This window comes from Sciurus vulgaris (assembly GCF_902686455.1).
Source record: "Sciurus vulgaris genome assembly, chromosome: X".
NCBI lineage: Eukaryota > Metazoa > Chordata > Mammalia > Rodentia > Sciuridae > Sciurus > Sciurus vulgaris.
Genome location: NC_136471.1, coordinates 39848071 through 39862123, shown reverse-complemented (window position 1 = coordinate 39862123; position 14053 = coordinate 39848071). Strand labels below are relative to the sequence as shown.

The window sequence follows — 14053 nt, the reverse complement described above, 5'->3', positions numbered from 1 at the left end:
TTTACTTTTGCATCCTTGAGCCTGAGATGGGTGTGCCAATTCCTGAGATGCTCTGTTTTCTCCGTGTAAAGTATTTGACATTCTGTTAGTGTCTAAAATGTCTTTAACAACCACAATTTCCTTAGCCCCAATTTTACTCTCACTTTTCTGGCAAAATGCAAGTTTTTCAAAGTTTTCTGCTTTGCTTTCTGCTCCTGATTATCATAGCAAACTTGGCTAAAAGCCACCAGCAATAACCATGCCACTCCCTGAATGCTATGATGCCTTAAAAGTCCATCCAATTAATTAGTCCATCACCTTTAAATTGAGTCTCAGAAAGTCTCAAAACAGGGCTTACACAGTATGGCCGGCGACATTAGCTAGCGCTCGCTCTACTCTCTGTAACGAGAAAGCAGCGGACTACAAGAGACTGAACTGTATCTGCCTCTATTTCCAACAGACTCACGTTCAACTTTCGCTCACACACACACATACAAAGCCGGGAAAATTTTATTAATCCTTTTTTTAAAAAATTTAATATAAAATTATAGCAAAAAAAAAAAAAAAGGAACCTGAACTTTAGTAACAGCTGGAACAATCCACAGCGGCGGTGGCAGCGGCGGGAGAAGAGATTAAATTTAGTTGATTTTCTGTGGTTGTTGGTTGTTCGCAGTCTCACGGTGATGGAAGCTGCACATTTTTTCCAAGGGACCGAGAAGCTGCTGGAGGTTTGGTTCTCCCGGCAGCAACCCGACGCAAACCAAGGGTCTGGGGATCTTCGCACTATCCCAAGATCTGAGTGGGATGTACTTTTGAAGGATGTGCAATGTTCAATCATAAGTGTGACAAAAACTGACAAGCAGGAAGCTTATGTACTCAGTGAGAGTAGCATGTTTGTCTCGAAGAGACGTTTCATTTTGAAGACATGTGGTACCACCCTCTTGCTGAAAGCACTGGTTCCCCTGTTGAAGCTTGCTAGGGATTACAGTGGGTTTGACTCAATTCAAAGCTTCTTTTATTCTCGTAAGAATTTCATGAAGCCTTCTCATCAAGGATACCCACACAGGAATTTCCAGGAAGAAATAGAATTTCTTAATGCAATTTTCCCAAATGGAGCAGCATATTGTATGGGACGTATGAATTCTGACTGTTGGTACTTGTATACTCTGGATTTCCCAGAGAGTCGGGTAATAAGTCAGCCAGATCAAACCCTGGAAATTTTGATGAGTGAGCTTGACCCAGCAGTTATGGACCAGTTCTACATGAAAGATGGTGTTACTGCAAAGGATGTCACTCGAGAGAGTGGAATTTGTGACCTGATACCAGGTTCTGTCATTGACGCCACACTGTTCAATCCTTGTGGGTATTCAATGAATGGAATGAAATCGGATGGAACTTATTAGACTATTCACATCACTCCAGAACCAGAATTTTCTTATGTTAGCTTTGAAACAAACTTAAGTCAGACCTCTTATGATGACCTGATCAGGAAAGTTGTGGAAGTCTTCAAGCCAGGAAAATTTGTGACCACCTTGTTTGTTAATCAGAGTTCTAAATGTCGCACAGTGCTTTCTTCACCCCAGAAGATTGAAGGTTTTAAACGTCTTGATTGCCAGAGTGCTATGTTCAATGATTATAATTTTGTTTTTACCAGTTTTGCCAAGAAGAAGCAACAACAGCAGAGTTGATTAAGGAAAATGAAGAAAAAACGCAAAAAGAGAACACACATAGAAGGTGGTGGCTGCTTTATAGATATTGATTCTGGGGGCCATGCTTTCCATAACCACCACCTTGTAGATGCAGAAAGCCCTAGATGTAATGATAGTGTAATCATTTTGAAGTGTATGCATTATCATATCAAGGAGTTAGATATCTTGCATGAATGCTCTCTTCTGTGTTTAGGTATTCTATGCCACTCTTGCTGTGAAATTGAAGTGCATGTAGAAAAAAACTTTTACTATATGAAACTTTACAACACTTGTGAACACAATTCAATTTGGTTTATGCACAGTGTAATATTTCTGCAGGTATCATCCAAAATTCCCCACAGACAAGGCTTTCGTCCTCATTAGGTGTTGGCCTCAGCCTAACCATCTGGGACTGTTCTATGAAATTGCTGCCAGAATTTTACATCCAGTTACCTCCACTTTCTAGAACATATTCTCTACTGATGTTATTGAAACCAGTTTCTACTTCATACAGATGTTTTTTGCAATAGCAATTAAATTTTTCTTTCACAAGACAAGTCCTTAAGAAAATGATTCCAATTACTCATTTTGTATATTACTATTTTAATAATTGTTTCTGCATTTGTAGTCCTTTGATTTCTTCCCTCAACCTGGTGTCTTTTCCTCCAGTGCCCCCAAATGAAGCAATACACTTACACTGTGGGTTTATATACTAATCTTACACCCCAGGTCAGGGAATGGGGAAAAGTCTCTGGGCTTAGTTTTCTTTTAAGAGCATATTAATTTGGACTTTTTAATGGCATGGGCTCTTTTGGAAGGTAAATGACAAAGTTAAATATCTCCCACAAAAGAATTTTAAGCATATCCAATGTCGAGTAGCAAGAAGGACACATAGAGTTATAGGTTGAGATTATGGTGTGCTGACTGATCTGTACACCGCATGCTATACTGTGCTCTTTAATAAATGAGATTAGCTTCTAATGGAGTACCATGCCTTTATTAACTTGCTAAGTAGTGGTATAAAAGGATTTTTATCACTAAGTAACTAGTAGGGAGATTTAGCATATAGATAGTCCTGGATTCATTTAAGTCCTGTCAACTTGGATCATCCACCTTAACTTTCACTTTTAGTAGCCATTGCCACTAGTTTCCTTTAAATAGTGTATTGTAAACTTTGGTTCAAAGCAGAATCAGTTGGTTTTTCCATCTTAAGACTTAGAAGTTCTGTGATTAAGTAACATGTGCGTGTTCTGATTTCATCTGTTCCTGTATCATCTTCCTTCCACCGTGGTATTCACAAGATCAAATGAATGACTGCCCAGAATGAAAACTGTCTAGGTTATTCAGATACTACCATGTAGCAGAATGTATGGCTAGATTTAATTTAAAAAAAAAAAAAAAAGTTAAAATTCTAAAAATATTCAGTGGGAAATGACTAGTAACATAGGCTTTCAAGAGTTGGGATGTTTTAGCTATAATTGCAAATACTGTGGTATTTAAGCAACTAAGAGAATAGCAAAATGACTACATTTTGTATTTCTTGAACTCACAATATTTTCTTGATAATTTCTGGATTGATGCAGTGATGCTTTGTTCCTTCCGTAATTATAAACGAAACACGTTTTTCAGTGTTTCTAAACTTAAAATCTACTTGGTTTGAAATCAAGTGGTTGGAACACTGTTTTGACTTATATCTCAAGCACGCTGTTGATCGAATGTTTCATTGAGGAAGCTTTCAATCAACTTGATCTGTTTGATTCTGTAATGAGCACAGCACCTAATGTTTTGACTTGCTCTGATGTGAGGACCTGTACTCAAGATGGATTTTGTTTTGGAGCAGTACCCCAGTAGATTGGTAATGTTTGTTGGCTTGAGGTTTGATTTTTATTTTGTTTTTAAAATAATTTTTTTCTTTCCCCTAATAGTCTAAAGACTTCTAATGTTGAAAACTTGCACAAATTTGTGTGGAACAAAGCCTAGAGAAATGAAAACTGTAGATTGAATAGAATCTATCCTAGTGTGATAGAAGAGAGAAAATTTTGGTGCCATAATTCCTCTCTTCATTGGTGTTGGACTTAAATCAGTTGAAATGTATTTCTGTATCACAATTTAAGCTTCAATAAAAGTTTGCTTACTTAATTGTCTAGTGACATTCAAAAAAAAAAAGAAAGTCTCAAAACAGGAAAAATGTAGACAACTCCTTTGCCAAAAATGTAACATGAATGGCCTCTAGTCAAATTTCCAATGGAGTTCTTCTCCTCTGAAACCTCATGAGTCCAGTATTTACTGTCCACAGTCCTATCAGCATTGTGGTCTTCTGAACTCCCACCAGAATCACCCATTAAACTCTGCTTACGACATTCTAAAGTTTTTCCAGCTTGTGTCTTCAAATGTCTCAAAATTCCTGCCACCTATAAACCAGCTCCAAAGGCTTCTGAATCACATGGTCATTTTAGTCACAGCAACAACCACACTTCTCAGTACCAATTTCTGTTTTAGTCACTCTTAGTCATTGCTGTGACCAAAAGAACTGACAGAAAAATTAGAAAAGGAAAAGATTATTTTGGCTCACATTTTCTGGTATCAATCCACTGATGGCCAACTCCACTGCTCTGGAACCAAGATGAGACAGAAGAATGATAATCCTCTTGCCCCTGAGTTTAGGGAGTGGGAGAGATTAGGGAGGAGGAGGCAGAGAGGAAGAGAAAGAAACAAGAGTCCTTTTAAAAATAAGTTGCAGTGGTAGAGCATCAAGGGCTATATTCAAAGCATAAAATGGATGACTGTTTACATTTGGATTTTCTTTTTTTTGGTACCAGGGACTGAACCAGGAACCCTGAGACACTGAACCACATCTCCAGCACTTTTTAGTTTTTATTTTGAGACAGGTGTCTAAGTTGCTGAGGACATTGCTATGTTGATGAGGCTGGTTTTGAACTCCTGCCCTACCCTCTGGAGCATTCCATGCCCAGCATCTTAGGACATTTTTGAAAAAACAAAACAACAAAAAAAATTAATATATTGATTTTGCTTGGTTTCCATGGGTAATTTAAAGATAAAGATAAAAAAGAATAAATTAAATATATACATATAGAACAGGCATTTGGAATTCTTAGAAATGGAGTTTTTATACAGTTTTGTTTTTACAAGGAAACCTAAATTCAGAGCTAGAAATCTTAGGCTTTTCACACCCCAGAAATGTTTTCTTTTAATAAGTGTGTAATGCTTATATCTATATGTGACATTCATGGTTTATTTAAAATATTAAGTGTTTAATAGATATGAAAATTTGCAAGTTAAGTCTATGTTTTCTTTGTCTTAAAACTGAGATAGCTCAAAGGAAATAACAGATGACTTAAAATGCTAATTACCTATGTATAGTTTCTGTTTCTGATTTCTGGAATGAATTAATTATAATGAGCTAAGTATTATGGAGTTTATCATAAATCCCAGCAGTACTTTCAAAAATTAGCTATCCATTTTTCTGTATCAGTCATCTAAAAATTATAATACTAGCCAGGTATAGTGGTGCATGTCGGTAATCCCAGTAGTTTGGGAGGCTGAGGCAGGAGGATGGAGAGTTCAAAGCCAGCCTCAGCAATTTAGCAAAGCTCTAAGCAACTTACTGAGATCCTTACTCAAAATAAAATATAGGTTTTCAAGATGGTGGACTAGAGGGTGGCTGCATTTCATGTTGCTCCAAGACTCAGGATTCAAAAGAGGAGATATTGAGAGACTTGGGAGCAACTCAAAGCAGCCGGGTGAGTCTCTTCCACTGGGGAGGTGTCCTGGATGGGGAGGTAGTCCCAGAACACAGGGAACTTTGTGAAGTAGAGATGCCTGGTGAGACACCCCTCCCCCCGCTGGAGCAGTGAACTCGGACAACTGGGAGCATCATAGAGGAGGCCACTCAGCACGACGCTGGGACTCAGAGCAACCACTGGGGCTCTGGGCAGCTGCCCAGAGGAGGAGCTGCGAGGAGAGATGTTTGGACGCAGAACGACCACTCCTGAACACCGGGGCCTGCCCAGAGAAGGAGGAGGAGCACGGCAGGACGCTTGGACTTGGAGTGATTGCACCAGAGCTATAGGCGGTTGCCAGAGGAGGAGCTGCGCGGCGAGCTGTTTGGACTCAGAGCGACCCCTTCTGAATGCTGGGGGGCTGCCCAGAGGAGGAGGAGGAGGAGGAGTGCAGCAGGTTGTTTGGACTCAGACTGACTGCATCAGAGCTCCAGGCTGCTGCTCAGAGGAGGAGGCAAGTGGTGAGTTGTTTGGACTCAAAGCGACCGCTCCTGAAGAACCAGGCCATGAGAGAAAAGAACCAAATTACATTCAGGGGGAAACCAATACGGATATCAGCAGATTTTTCAATCCTGACCCTAAAAGCTAGAGGGGCCTGGAACAACATTTCCCAAGCCCTGAAAGAAAATGGATGCCAACCAAGAATCTTATACTCAGCAAAACCTACTTTCAGATTTGATGATGAAATAAGATCTTTCCGTGATAAACAAAAGGTAAAGGAATTTACAAAAAGAAAGCCAGCATTACAGAACATTCTCAGCAAAATATTCCATGAGGAAGAGATGAAAAACAAAGAAGCAAATCAGCAAAGGGAGGAATTATCCTAAAGGAATTGTCAAATAAAGGAGGAACCAAGTCGTGTCAAATAAATAAATAAATAAAATAAAATAAATGAACCAAATGACCAGGAATACAAATCATATCTCAATAATAACCCTGAATGTTAATGGCCTGAATTCATCAATCAAAAGACACAGACTGGTAGATTGGATTAAAAAGAAAGATCCAACAATATGTTGCCTGCAAGAGACTCACCTCATAGAAAGAGATACCCATAGACTAAAGGTGAAAGGATGGGGAAAAACATACCATGCACATGGACTCAGCAAAAAAGCTGGAGTATCCGTCCTCATTTCAGATAATGTGGACTTCAAGCCAAAACTAGTCAGAAGGGATAAAGAAGGACATTACATACTGCTTAAGGGAAGCATAAATCAGCAAGATATAACAATCATTAACAACTATGCCCCAAACAGTAGCTCATCCATGTATGTCAAACAAATCCTTCTCGATTTCAGAAACCAAATAGACAATAACACAGTAATACTAGATGATTTTAACACACCTCTCTCTCCACTGGACAGATCTTCCAAACAAAAATTGAACAAAGAACCCATAGATCTCAATAAAACAATCAATAATTTAGACTTAACAGACATTTGTAGAGTATACCATCCAACCAAGCGCGAATACACTTTCTTCTCAGCAGCATTGGATCCTTCATTAAAATTGACCATATATTATGCCACAAAGCTAATGTTAGCAAATACAAGAAGATAGAGACACTACCCTGTATTCTATCAGATCATAATGAATTGAAGTTAGAAATAAATGAAAGAGTACAAGACAGAAACTACTCCAAAACATGGAGATTAAACAATATGCTATTATATGATGAATGGATAACAGAAGATATTAGGAAGGAAATTTAAAAATTCTTAGAGGTAAATGAGAACAAAGAAACATATCAAAATCTCTGGGACACTATGAAAGCAGTACTTAGAGGAAAATTTATTTCGTGGAGTGCATTTAATAAAAGAAGTAAAACTCAACAAAGAAACGACCTAACAGTACAGCTCAAAGCCCTAGAAAAAGAAGCACAGACCAGCACCAAAAGTAGTAGAAGACAGAAAATAGTAAAACTCAGAGCTGAAATCAATGAAATTGAAACAAAAGAAACAATACAAAAAATTATTCTTCGAAAAAATAAACAAAATTGAAAACCTTTAGCCACACTAACAAAGAGAAGACGAGAGAAAACCGAAATCACTGAAATTTGGAATGAACAAGGAAATATCACAACAGACAGGATTGAAATACAAAACATAATTAGAAGGTATTTTGAAAATCTATACTCCAACAAAATAGAAAATTTTGAAGACATCAACAGGTTTCTAGAGACATATGAATTGCCTAAACTGAACGAGGAGGACATACACAATTTAAATAGACCAATTTCAAGTAATGAAATAGAAGAGGTTATCAAAAGCCTACCAACAAAGAAAAGTCTGGGACCAGATGGCTTCTCAGCCGAGTTCCACAAAACCTTTAAAAAAGAGCTCATTCCAATTCTTCTCAAAGTATTTCATAAAATAGAAGAAGAGGGAACCCTCCCAAACTCATTCTATGAAGCCAATATCACCCTGATACTTAAACCAGACAGAGACACATCGAGGAAAGAAAATTTCAGACCAATATCCTTAATGAACATCGACGCAAAAATTCTCAACAAAATTTTCACAAATCACATACAAAAACATATTAAAAAGACAGTGCACCATGATCAAGTGGGTTTCATCCCAGGGATGCAAGGTTGGTTAAACATCCAGAAATCAATAAATGTAATTCACCATATCAATAGACTTAAAGTCAAGAATCACATGATTATTTCAATAGATGCAGAAAAAGCATTCGATAAAATACAGCACCCCTTCATGCTCAAAACACTAGAAAAAATAGGGATAGTGAGAACATTCCTTAACATTGTAAAGGCCATCTATGCTAAGCCCATGGCTAATATCATTCTAAATGGTGAAAAACTGAAAGCATTCCCCCTAAAAGTGGAACAAGGTAGAGGTGCCCTCTTTCACCACTTCTCTTCAATATCGTCCTTGAAACTCTAGCCAGAGGAATTACGCAGACCAAAGAAATTAAAGGGATATGAATTGGAAAAGAAGAACTCAAACTATCCCTATTTGCTGATGATATGATTGTATACTTAGAGGAACCAGGAAATTCCACCAGAAAACTTTTAGAACTCATAGTGAATTCAGTAAACTAGCAGGCTATAAGATCAATGCACATAAATCTAATGCATTTTTATACATAAGTGATGAATCTTTGGAAAGAATTATCAGGAAAACTACCCCATTCACAATAGCCTTGAAAAAAAATACTTGGGAATCAATCTCACAAAAGAGGTGAAAGACCTCTACAATGAGAACTACAGAACACTAAAGAAAGAAATTAAAGAAAACCTAAGAAGATGGAAAGATCTCCCATGTTCTTGGAAAGGAAGAATTAATATTGTCAAAATGGCCATACTACCTAAAGAGCTATACAGATTCAATGCAATTCCAATTAAAATCCCAATGACGTACTTTACAGAAATAGAGCAAGCAATTATGAAATTCATCTGGAAGAATAAGAAACCCAGAGTAGCTAAAGAAATCCTTAGCAGGAAGAGTGAAGCAGGGGGTATCGCAATACCAGATCTTCAACTCTACTACAAAGCAATAGTAAAAAAAACGGCATGGTATTGGTACCAAAATAGAAAGGTAGATCAATGGTACAGAATAGAGGACATGGACACAAACCCAAATAAATACAATTTTCTCATACTAGACAAAGGGGCCAAAAATATGCAATGGAGAAAAGATAGCCTCTTCAACAAATGGTGCTGGAGAATTGGAAATCCATATGCAACAGAATGAAACTAAACCCATATCTCTCACCATGCATGAAACTAAACTCAAAATGGATTAAGGAACTTGGAATCAGACCAGAGACCCTGTGTCTTATAGAAGAAAAAGTAGGTCCAGATCTTCAACATGTTGGCTTCGGACCAGACTTCCTCAACAGAATTCCCATAGCACAAGAAATAAAAGCAAGAATCAACAACTGGGATAGATTCAAACTAAAAAGCTTTCTCTCAGCAAAGGAAACGATCAGCAGTGAGAAGAAAGAGCCTATAGAGTGGGAGAAAATCTTTGGCAATCATACTTCAGATAGAGCACTAATCTCCAGAATCTATAAAGAACTCAAAAATCTCTACACCAAGAATACAAATAATCCAATTGACAAATGGGCTAAGGAAATGAATAGACACTTCACAGAAGAAGATATACAAGCAGTCAACAAACATGGAAAAATGTTCAACATCTCTAGTAATAAGAGAAATGCAAATCAAAACCACCCTAAAATTCCATCTCACACCAATTAGAATGGCAATTATCAAGAATACAAGCAACAATAAGTTTTGGCGAGGATGTGGGGAGAAAGGTACACTCATACATTGCTGGTGGGGCAATGTATTAGTGCAGCCACCCTGTAAAGCAGTGTGGAGATTCCTTAGAAAGCTTGGAATGGAACCACCATTTGACCCAGCTATCCCACTCCTTGGCCTATACCCAAAGGACTTAAAATCAGCATACTACAGAGATACAGCCACATCAATGTTCATTGCTGCTCAATTCACAATAGCCAGACTGTGGAACCAATCTAGATGTCCTTCAATTGATGAATGGATAAAGAAACTGTGGTATATATATATATATACAATGGAATATTACTCAGCCATAAAGAATGATAAAATGATGGCATTTGCAGGCAAATGGATGAAACTGGAGAATATCATGCCAAGTGAGATAAGCCAATCTCAAAAACCAATGGACAAATGATATCGCTAGGCAATCCAAGATGGTGGACTAGAGGGTGACTGCATCTCCAGTCGCTCCAGAACCCAGGATTCAAGAAGGGGAGGCACTGAGAGACTCGGACTAAAGCAGAACCACGGGGTGAGTCTCCCCCAGCTGGTGAAGCTTGGCCCGGGTGGCAGGCCCGGATTCAGGCGGCTTATTACAGTAGGGTAGGGCAGCTAGAGTCTTCTCCAGGCAGCCCTGTGCACTCCAGCGGTGGGCTCCTCCCACATGGCCAGCTTCTCGGAGCAGGCTCCCCAGTGAGAGCCTTTCCACACAGAGCCAGCTCCAAGCTCTGGAACCGGTAGTGGGCTAGGGACAGCTTTCTTCGGAATTTCTGCATTATCAACTTACTCTAAGACTTCAGGCTACTGAAGGCTGGGAGGTGATACACTGGAAATCCACAGGGACACTATAAGCAAATAGAGGAAATCTGCAATATCACGGAGTCCCACTGACATCTGACCAATATGAGAAAACAAGGGAAGAAAATGTCCCAAACAAACCTAAATACTATATGAATAAAACTCAACAACAGCACAGCAGAAGATATGTCAGAAAGGGAGTTCAGAATGTACATAATTAAAACAATCAGGGAAGCAAACGAGGAGATGAAAGAGCAAATGCAGGCATTAAATGATCGCACCAATGAACAGTTAAAAGAGCAAATACAGGAAGCAAGAGATAATTTCAATAAAGAGTTAGAGATACTGAAAAAAAAAAACCAAACAGAAATCCTTGAAATGAAGGAAACAATAAACCAAGTTAAAAACTCCATAGAAAGCATAACCAATAGGATAGAACACCTGGAAGACAGAACCTCAGACATTGAAGACAAAATATTTAATCTTGAAAACAAAGTGGACCAAACAGAAAAGATGGTAAGAAATCATGAACAGAATCTACAAGAATTATGGGATATCATGAAAAGGCCAAATTTAAGAATTATTGGGATTGAGGAAGGCTTAGAGAAACAAACCAAAGGAATGAACAATGTATTCAATGAAATAATATCAGAAAAATTCCCAAATCTGAAGAATGAAATGGAAAACCAAGTACAAGAGGCTTATAGGACTCTGAATACACAAAATTACAACAGACCCACACCAAGACACATTATTATGAAAATACCTAATACAAAATAAAGACAGAATTTTAAAGGCCATGAGAGAAAAGAACCAAATTACATTCAGGGGGAAACCAATAAGAATATCAGCAGATTTTTCAATCCAGACCCTAAAAGCTAGAAGGGCCTGGAACAACATTTCCCAAGCCCTGAAAGAAAATGGATGTCAACCAAGAATCTTATACTCAGCAAAACCTACTTTCAGATTTGATGATGAAATAAGATCTTTCCGTGATAAACAAAAGGTAAAGGAATTTACAAAAAGAAAGCCAGCATTGCAGAACATTCTCAGCAAAATATTCCATGAGGAAGAGATGAAAAACAACGATGCCAATCAGCAACAGGAGGAACTAGCGTAAAGGAATAGCCAAATAAAGGAGAAACCAAATCATGTCAAAAAATAAAAAATGTGTCAAATGACTGGGAATACAAATCATATCACAATAATAACCCTGAATGTTAATGGTCTGAACTCATCAATCAAAAGACATAGACTGGCAGATTGGATTAAAAAGAAAAATCCAACAATATGCTGCCTGCAAGAGACTCACCTCATAGAAAAAGATACCCATAGACTAAAGGTGAAAGGATGGGAAAAAACATACCATGCACACGGACACAGCAAGAAAGCTGGAGTATCCATCCTCATTTCAGATAATGTGGACTTCAAGCCAAAACTAGTCAGAAGGGATAAAGGAGGACATTACATACTGCTTAAGGGAACCATAAATCAGCAAGACATAACAATCATAAATATCTATGCCCCAACAATGGCTCATCCATATACGTCAAACAAATCCTTCTCAATTCCAGAAATCAAATAGACCACAACACAATAATACTAGGCAATTTGAACACACCTCTCTCACCGCTGGATAGATCGTCCAAACAAAAATTGAATAAAGAAACCATAGATCTCAATAACACAATCAACAATTTAGACTTAACCGACTCATATAGAATATACCATCCAGCAAAGAACGAATACACTTTTTTCTCAGCAGCACATGGATCCTTCTCTAAAATAGACCATGTTTTATGCAAAAAAGCTACTGTTAGCAACTACAAGAAGATAGAGATACTACCTTGTACTCTATCAGATCATAATGGATTGAAATTAGAAACAAATGACAGAATAAAAAACAGAAACTTCTCCAATACTTGGAGATTAAATAATACACTATTATATGATGAATGGATAACAGAAGACATCAGGAGGGAAATTAAAAAATTCTTAGAGGTAAAGGAGAAGAAAGAGACATCATATCAATACCTCTGGGACACTATGAAAGCAGTACATAGAGGAAGATTTATTTCATGGGGCACATTCAACAAAAGAAGTAGAAATCAAGAAATAAATGACTTAACACTACAGCTCAAAGCCCTAGAAAAAGAAGAGGAGACCAACACCAAAAGTAGTAGAAGACAGGAAATACTTAAAATCAGAGCCAAAATCAACGAAATTGAAACAAAAGAAACAATCGGAAAAATTAAAATATAGTTGGTTCTTTGAAAAAATAAACAAAATTGATAAACCCTTAGCCACACTAACATAGAGAAAGAGAGAGAAAACTCAAATTACTAAAATTCAGAATGAACAAGGAAATATCACAACAGACACGAGTGAAATACAAAACATAATTGGAAGGTATTTTGAAAATCTATACTCCAACAAAACAGAAAACCTCGAAGACATCAACAAGTTTCTAGAGACATATGAATTACCTAAACTGAACGAGGAGGACATACACAACTTAAATAAATCAATTTCAAGCAATGAAATAGAAGAGGTCATCAAAAGCCTACCAACAAAGAAAAGTCCGAGACCCAGATGGGTTCTCAGCCGAGTTCTTCAAGACCTTTAAAGAAGAGCTCATTCCAATACTTCTCAAAGTATTCCATGAAATAGAAGAGGAGGGAACCCTCCCAAACTCATTCTATGAAGCCAATATCACCCTGATACCTAAACCAGACAGAGACACATCAAGGAAAGAAAATTTCAGACCAATATCCTTAATGGACATTCATGCAAAAATTCTCAACAAAATTTTCGCAAATCACATACAAAAAATATTAAAAAGATTGTGCACCATGATCAAGTGGGTTTTATCCCAGGGATGCAAGTTTGGTTCAACATCCAGAAATCAATAAATGTCATTCACCATATCAACAGACTAAAAGTTAAGAATCACAAGATTATTACAATAGATGCAGAAAAAGCATTCGATGAAATACAGCATCCCTTCGTGCTCAAAACACTAGAAAAAATCGGGGTAGCGGGAACATTCCTTAACATTGTAAAGGCCATCTATGCTAAGCCCATGGCCAATATCATTCTAAATGGTGAAAAACTGAAAGCATTCCCCCTAAAAACTGGAACAAGGCAGGGATGCCCTCTTTCACCACTTCTATTCAACATCGTTCTTGAGACTCTAGCCAGAGCAATTAGACAAACCAAAGAAATTAAAGGGATACAAATTGGAAAAGAAGAACTCAAACTATCCCTGTTTGCTGATGACATGATTATATATTTAGAGGAACCTGAAAATTCCACCAGAAAACTCTTAGAACTCATAAGTGAATTCAGTAAAGTAGCAGGTTACAAGATCATTGCTCATAAATCCAACGCATTTTTATACATAAGTGATGAATCTTCAGAAAGAGATATTAGGAAAACTACCCCATTCACAATAGCATCGAAAAAAAATACTTGGGAATCAATCTTTCAAAAGAGGTGAAAGACCTCTACAATGAGAACTACAG

At 37.6% G+C, this 14053-nt stretch overlaps 1 protein-coding gene across 1 annotated transcript; it reads left to right on the top strand.

Moving 5' to 3' along the window:
* The first annotated feature begins 344 nt into the window (after positions 1-344).
* LOC306651504 (S-adenosylmethionine decarboxylase proenzyme-like) lies at positions 345-3817 on the top strand. The gene has a single exon (XM_079124177.1). The coding sequence runs from the start codon at positions 663-665 to the stop codon at positions 1380-1382; it is 720 nt and encodes a 239-aa protein (XP_078980303.1). The 5' UTR covers positions 345-662; the 3' UTR covers positions 1383-3817.
* Positions 3818-14053: the final 10236 nt, after the last annotated feature.

What these genes read in the sequence shown, in the direction of transcription:
- LOC306651504 (XM_079124177.1), top strand. Translation starts at nt 663, where the DNA reads ATGGAAGCTGCACATTTTTTCCAAGGGACCGAGAAGCTGCTGGAGGTT.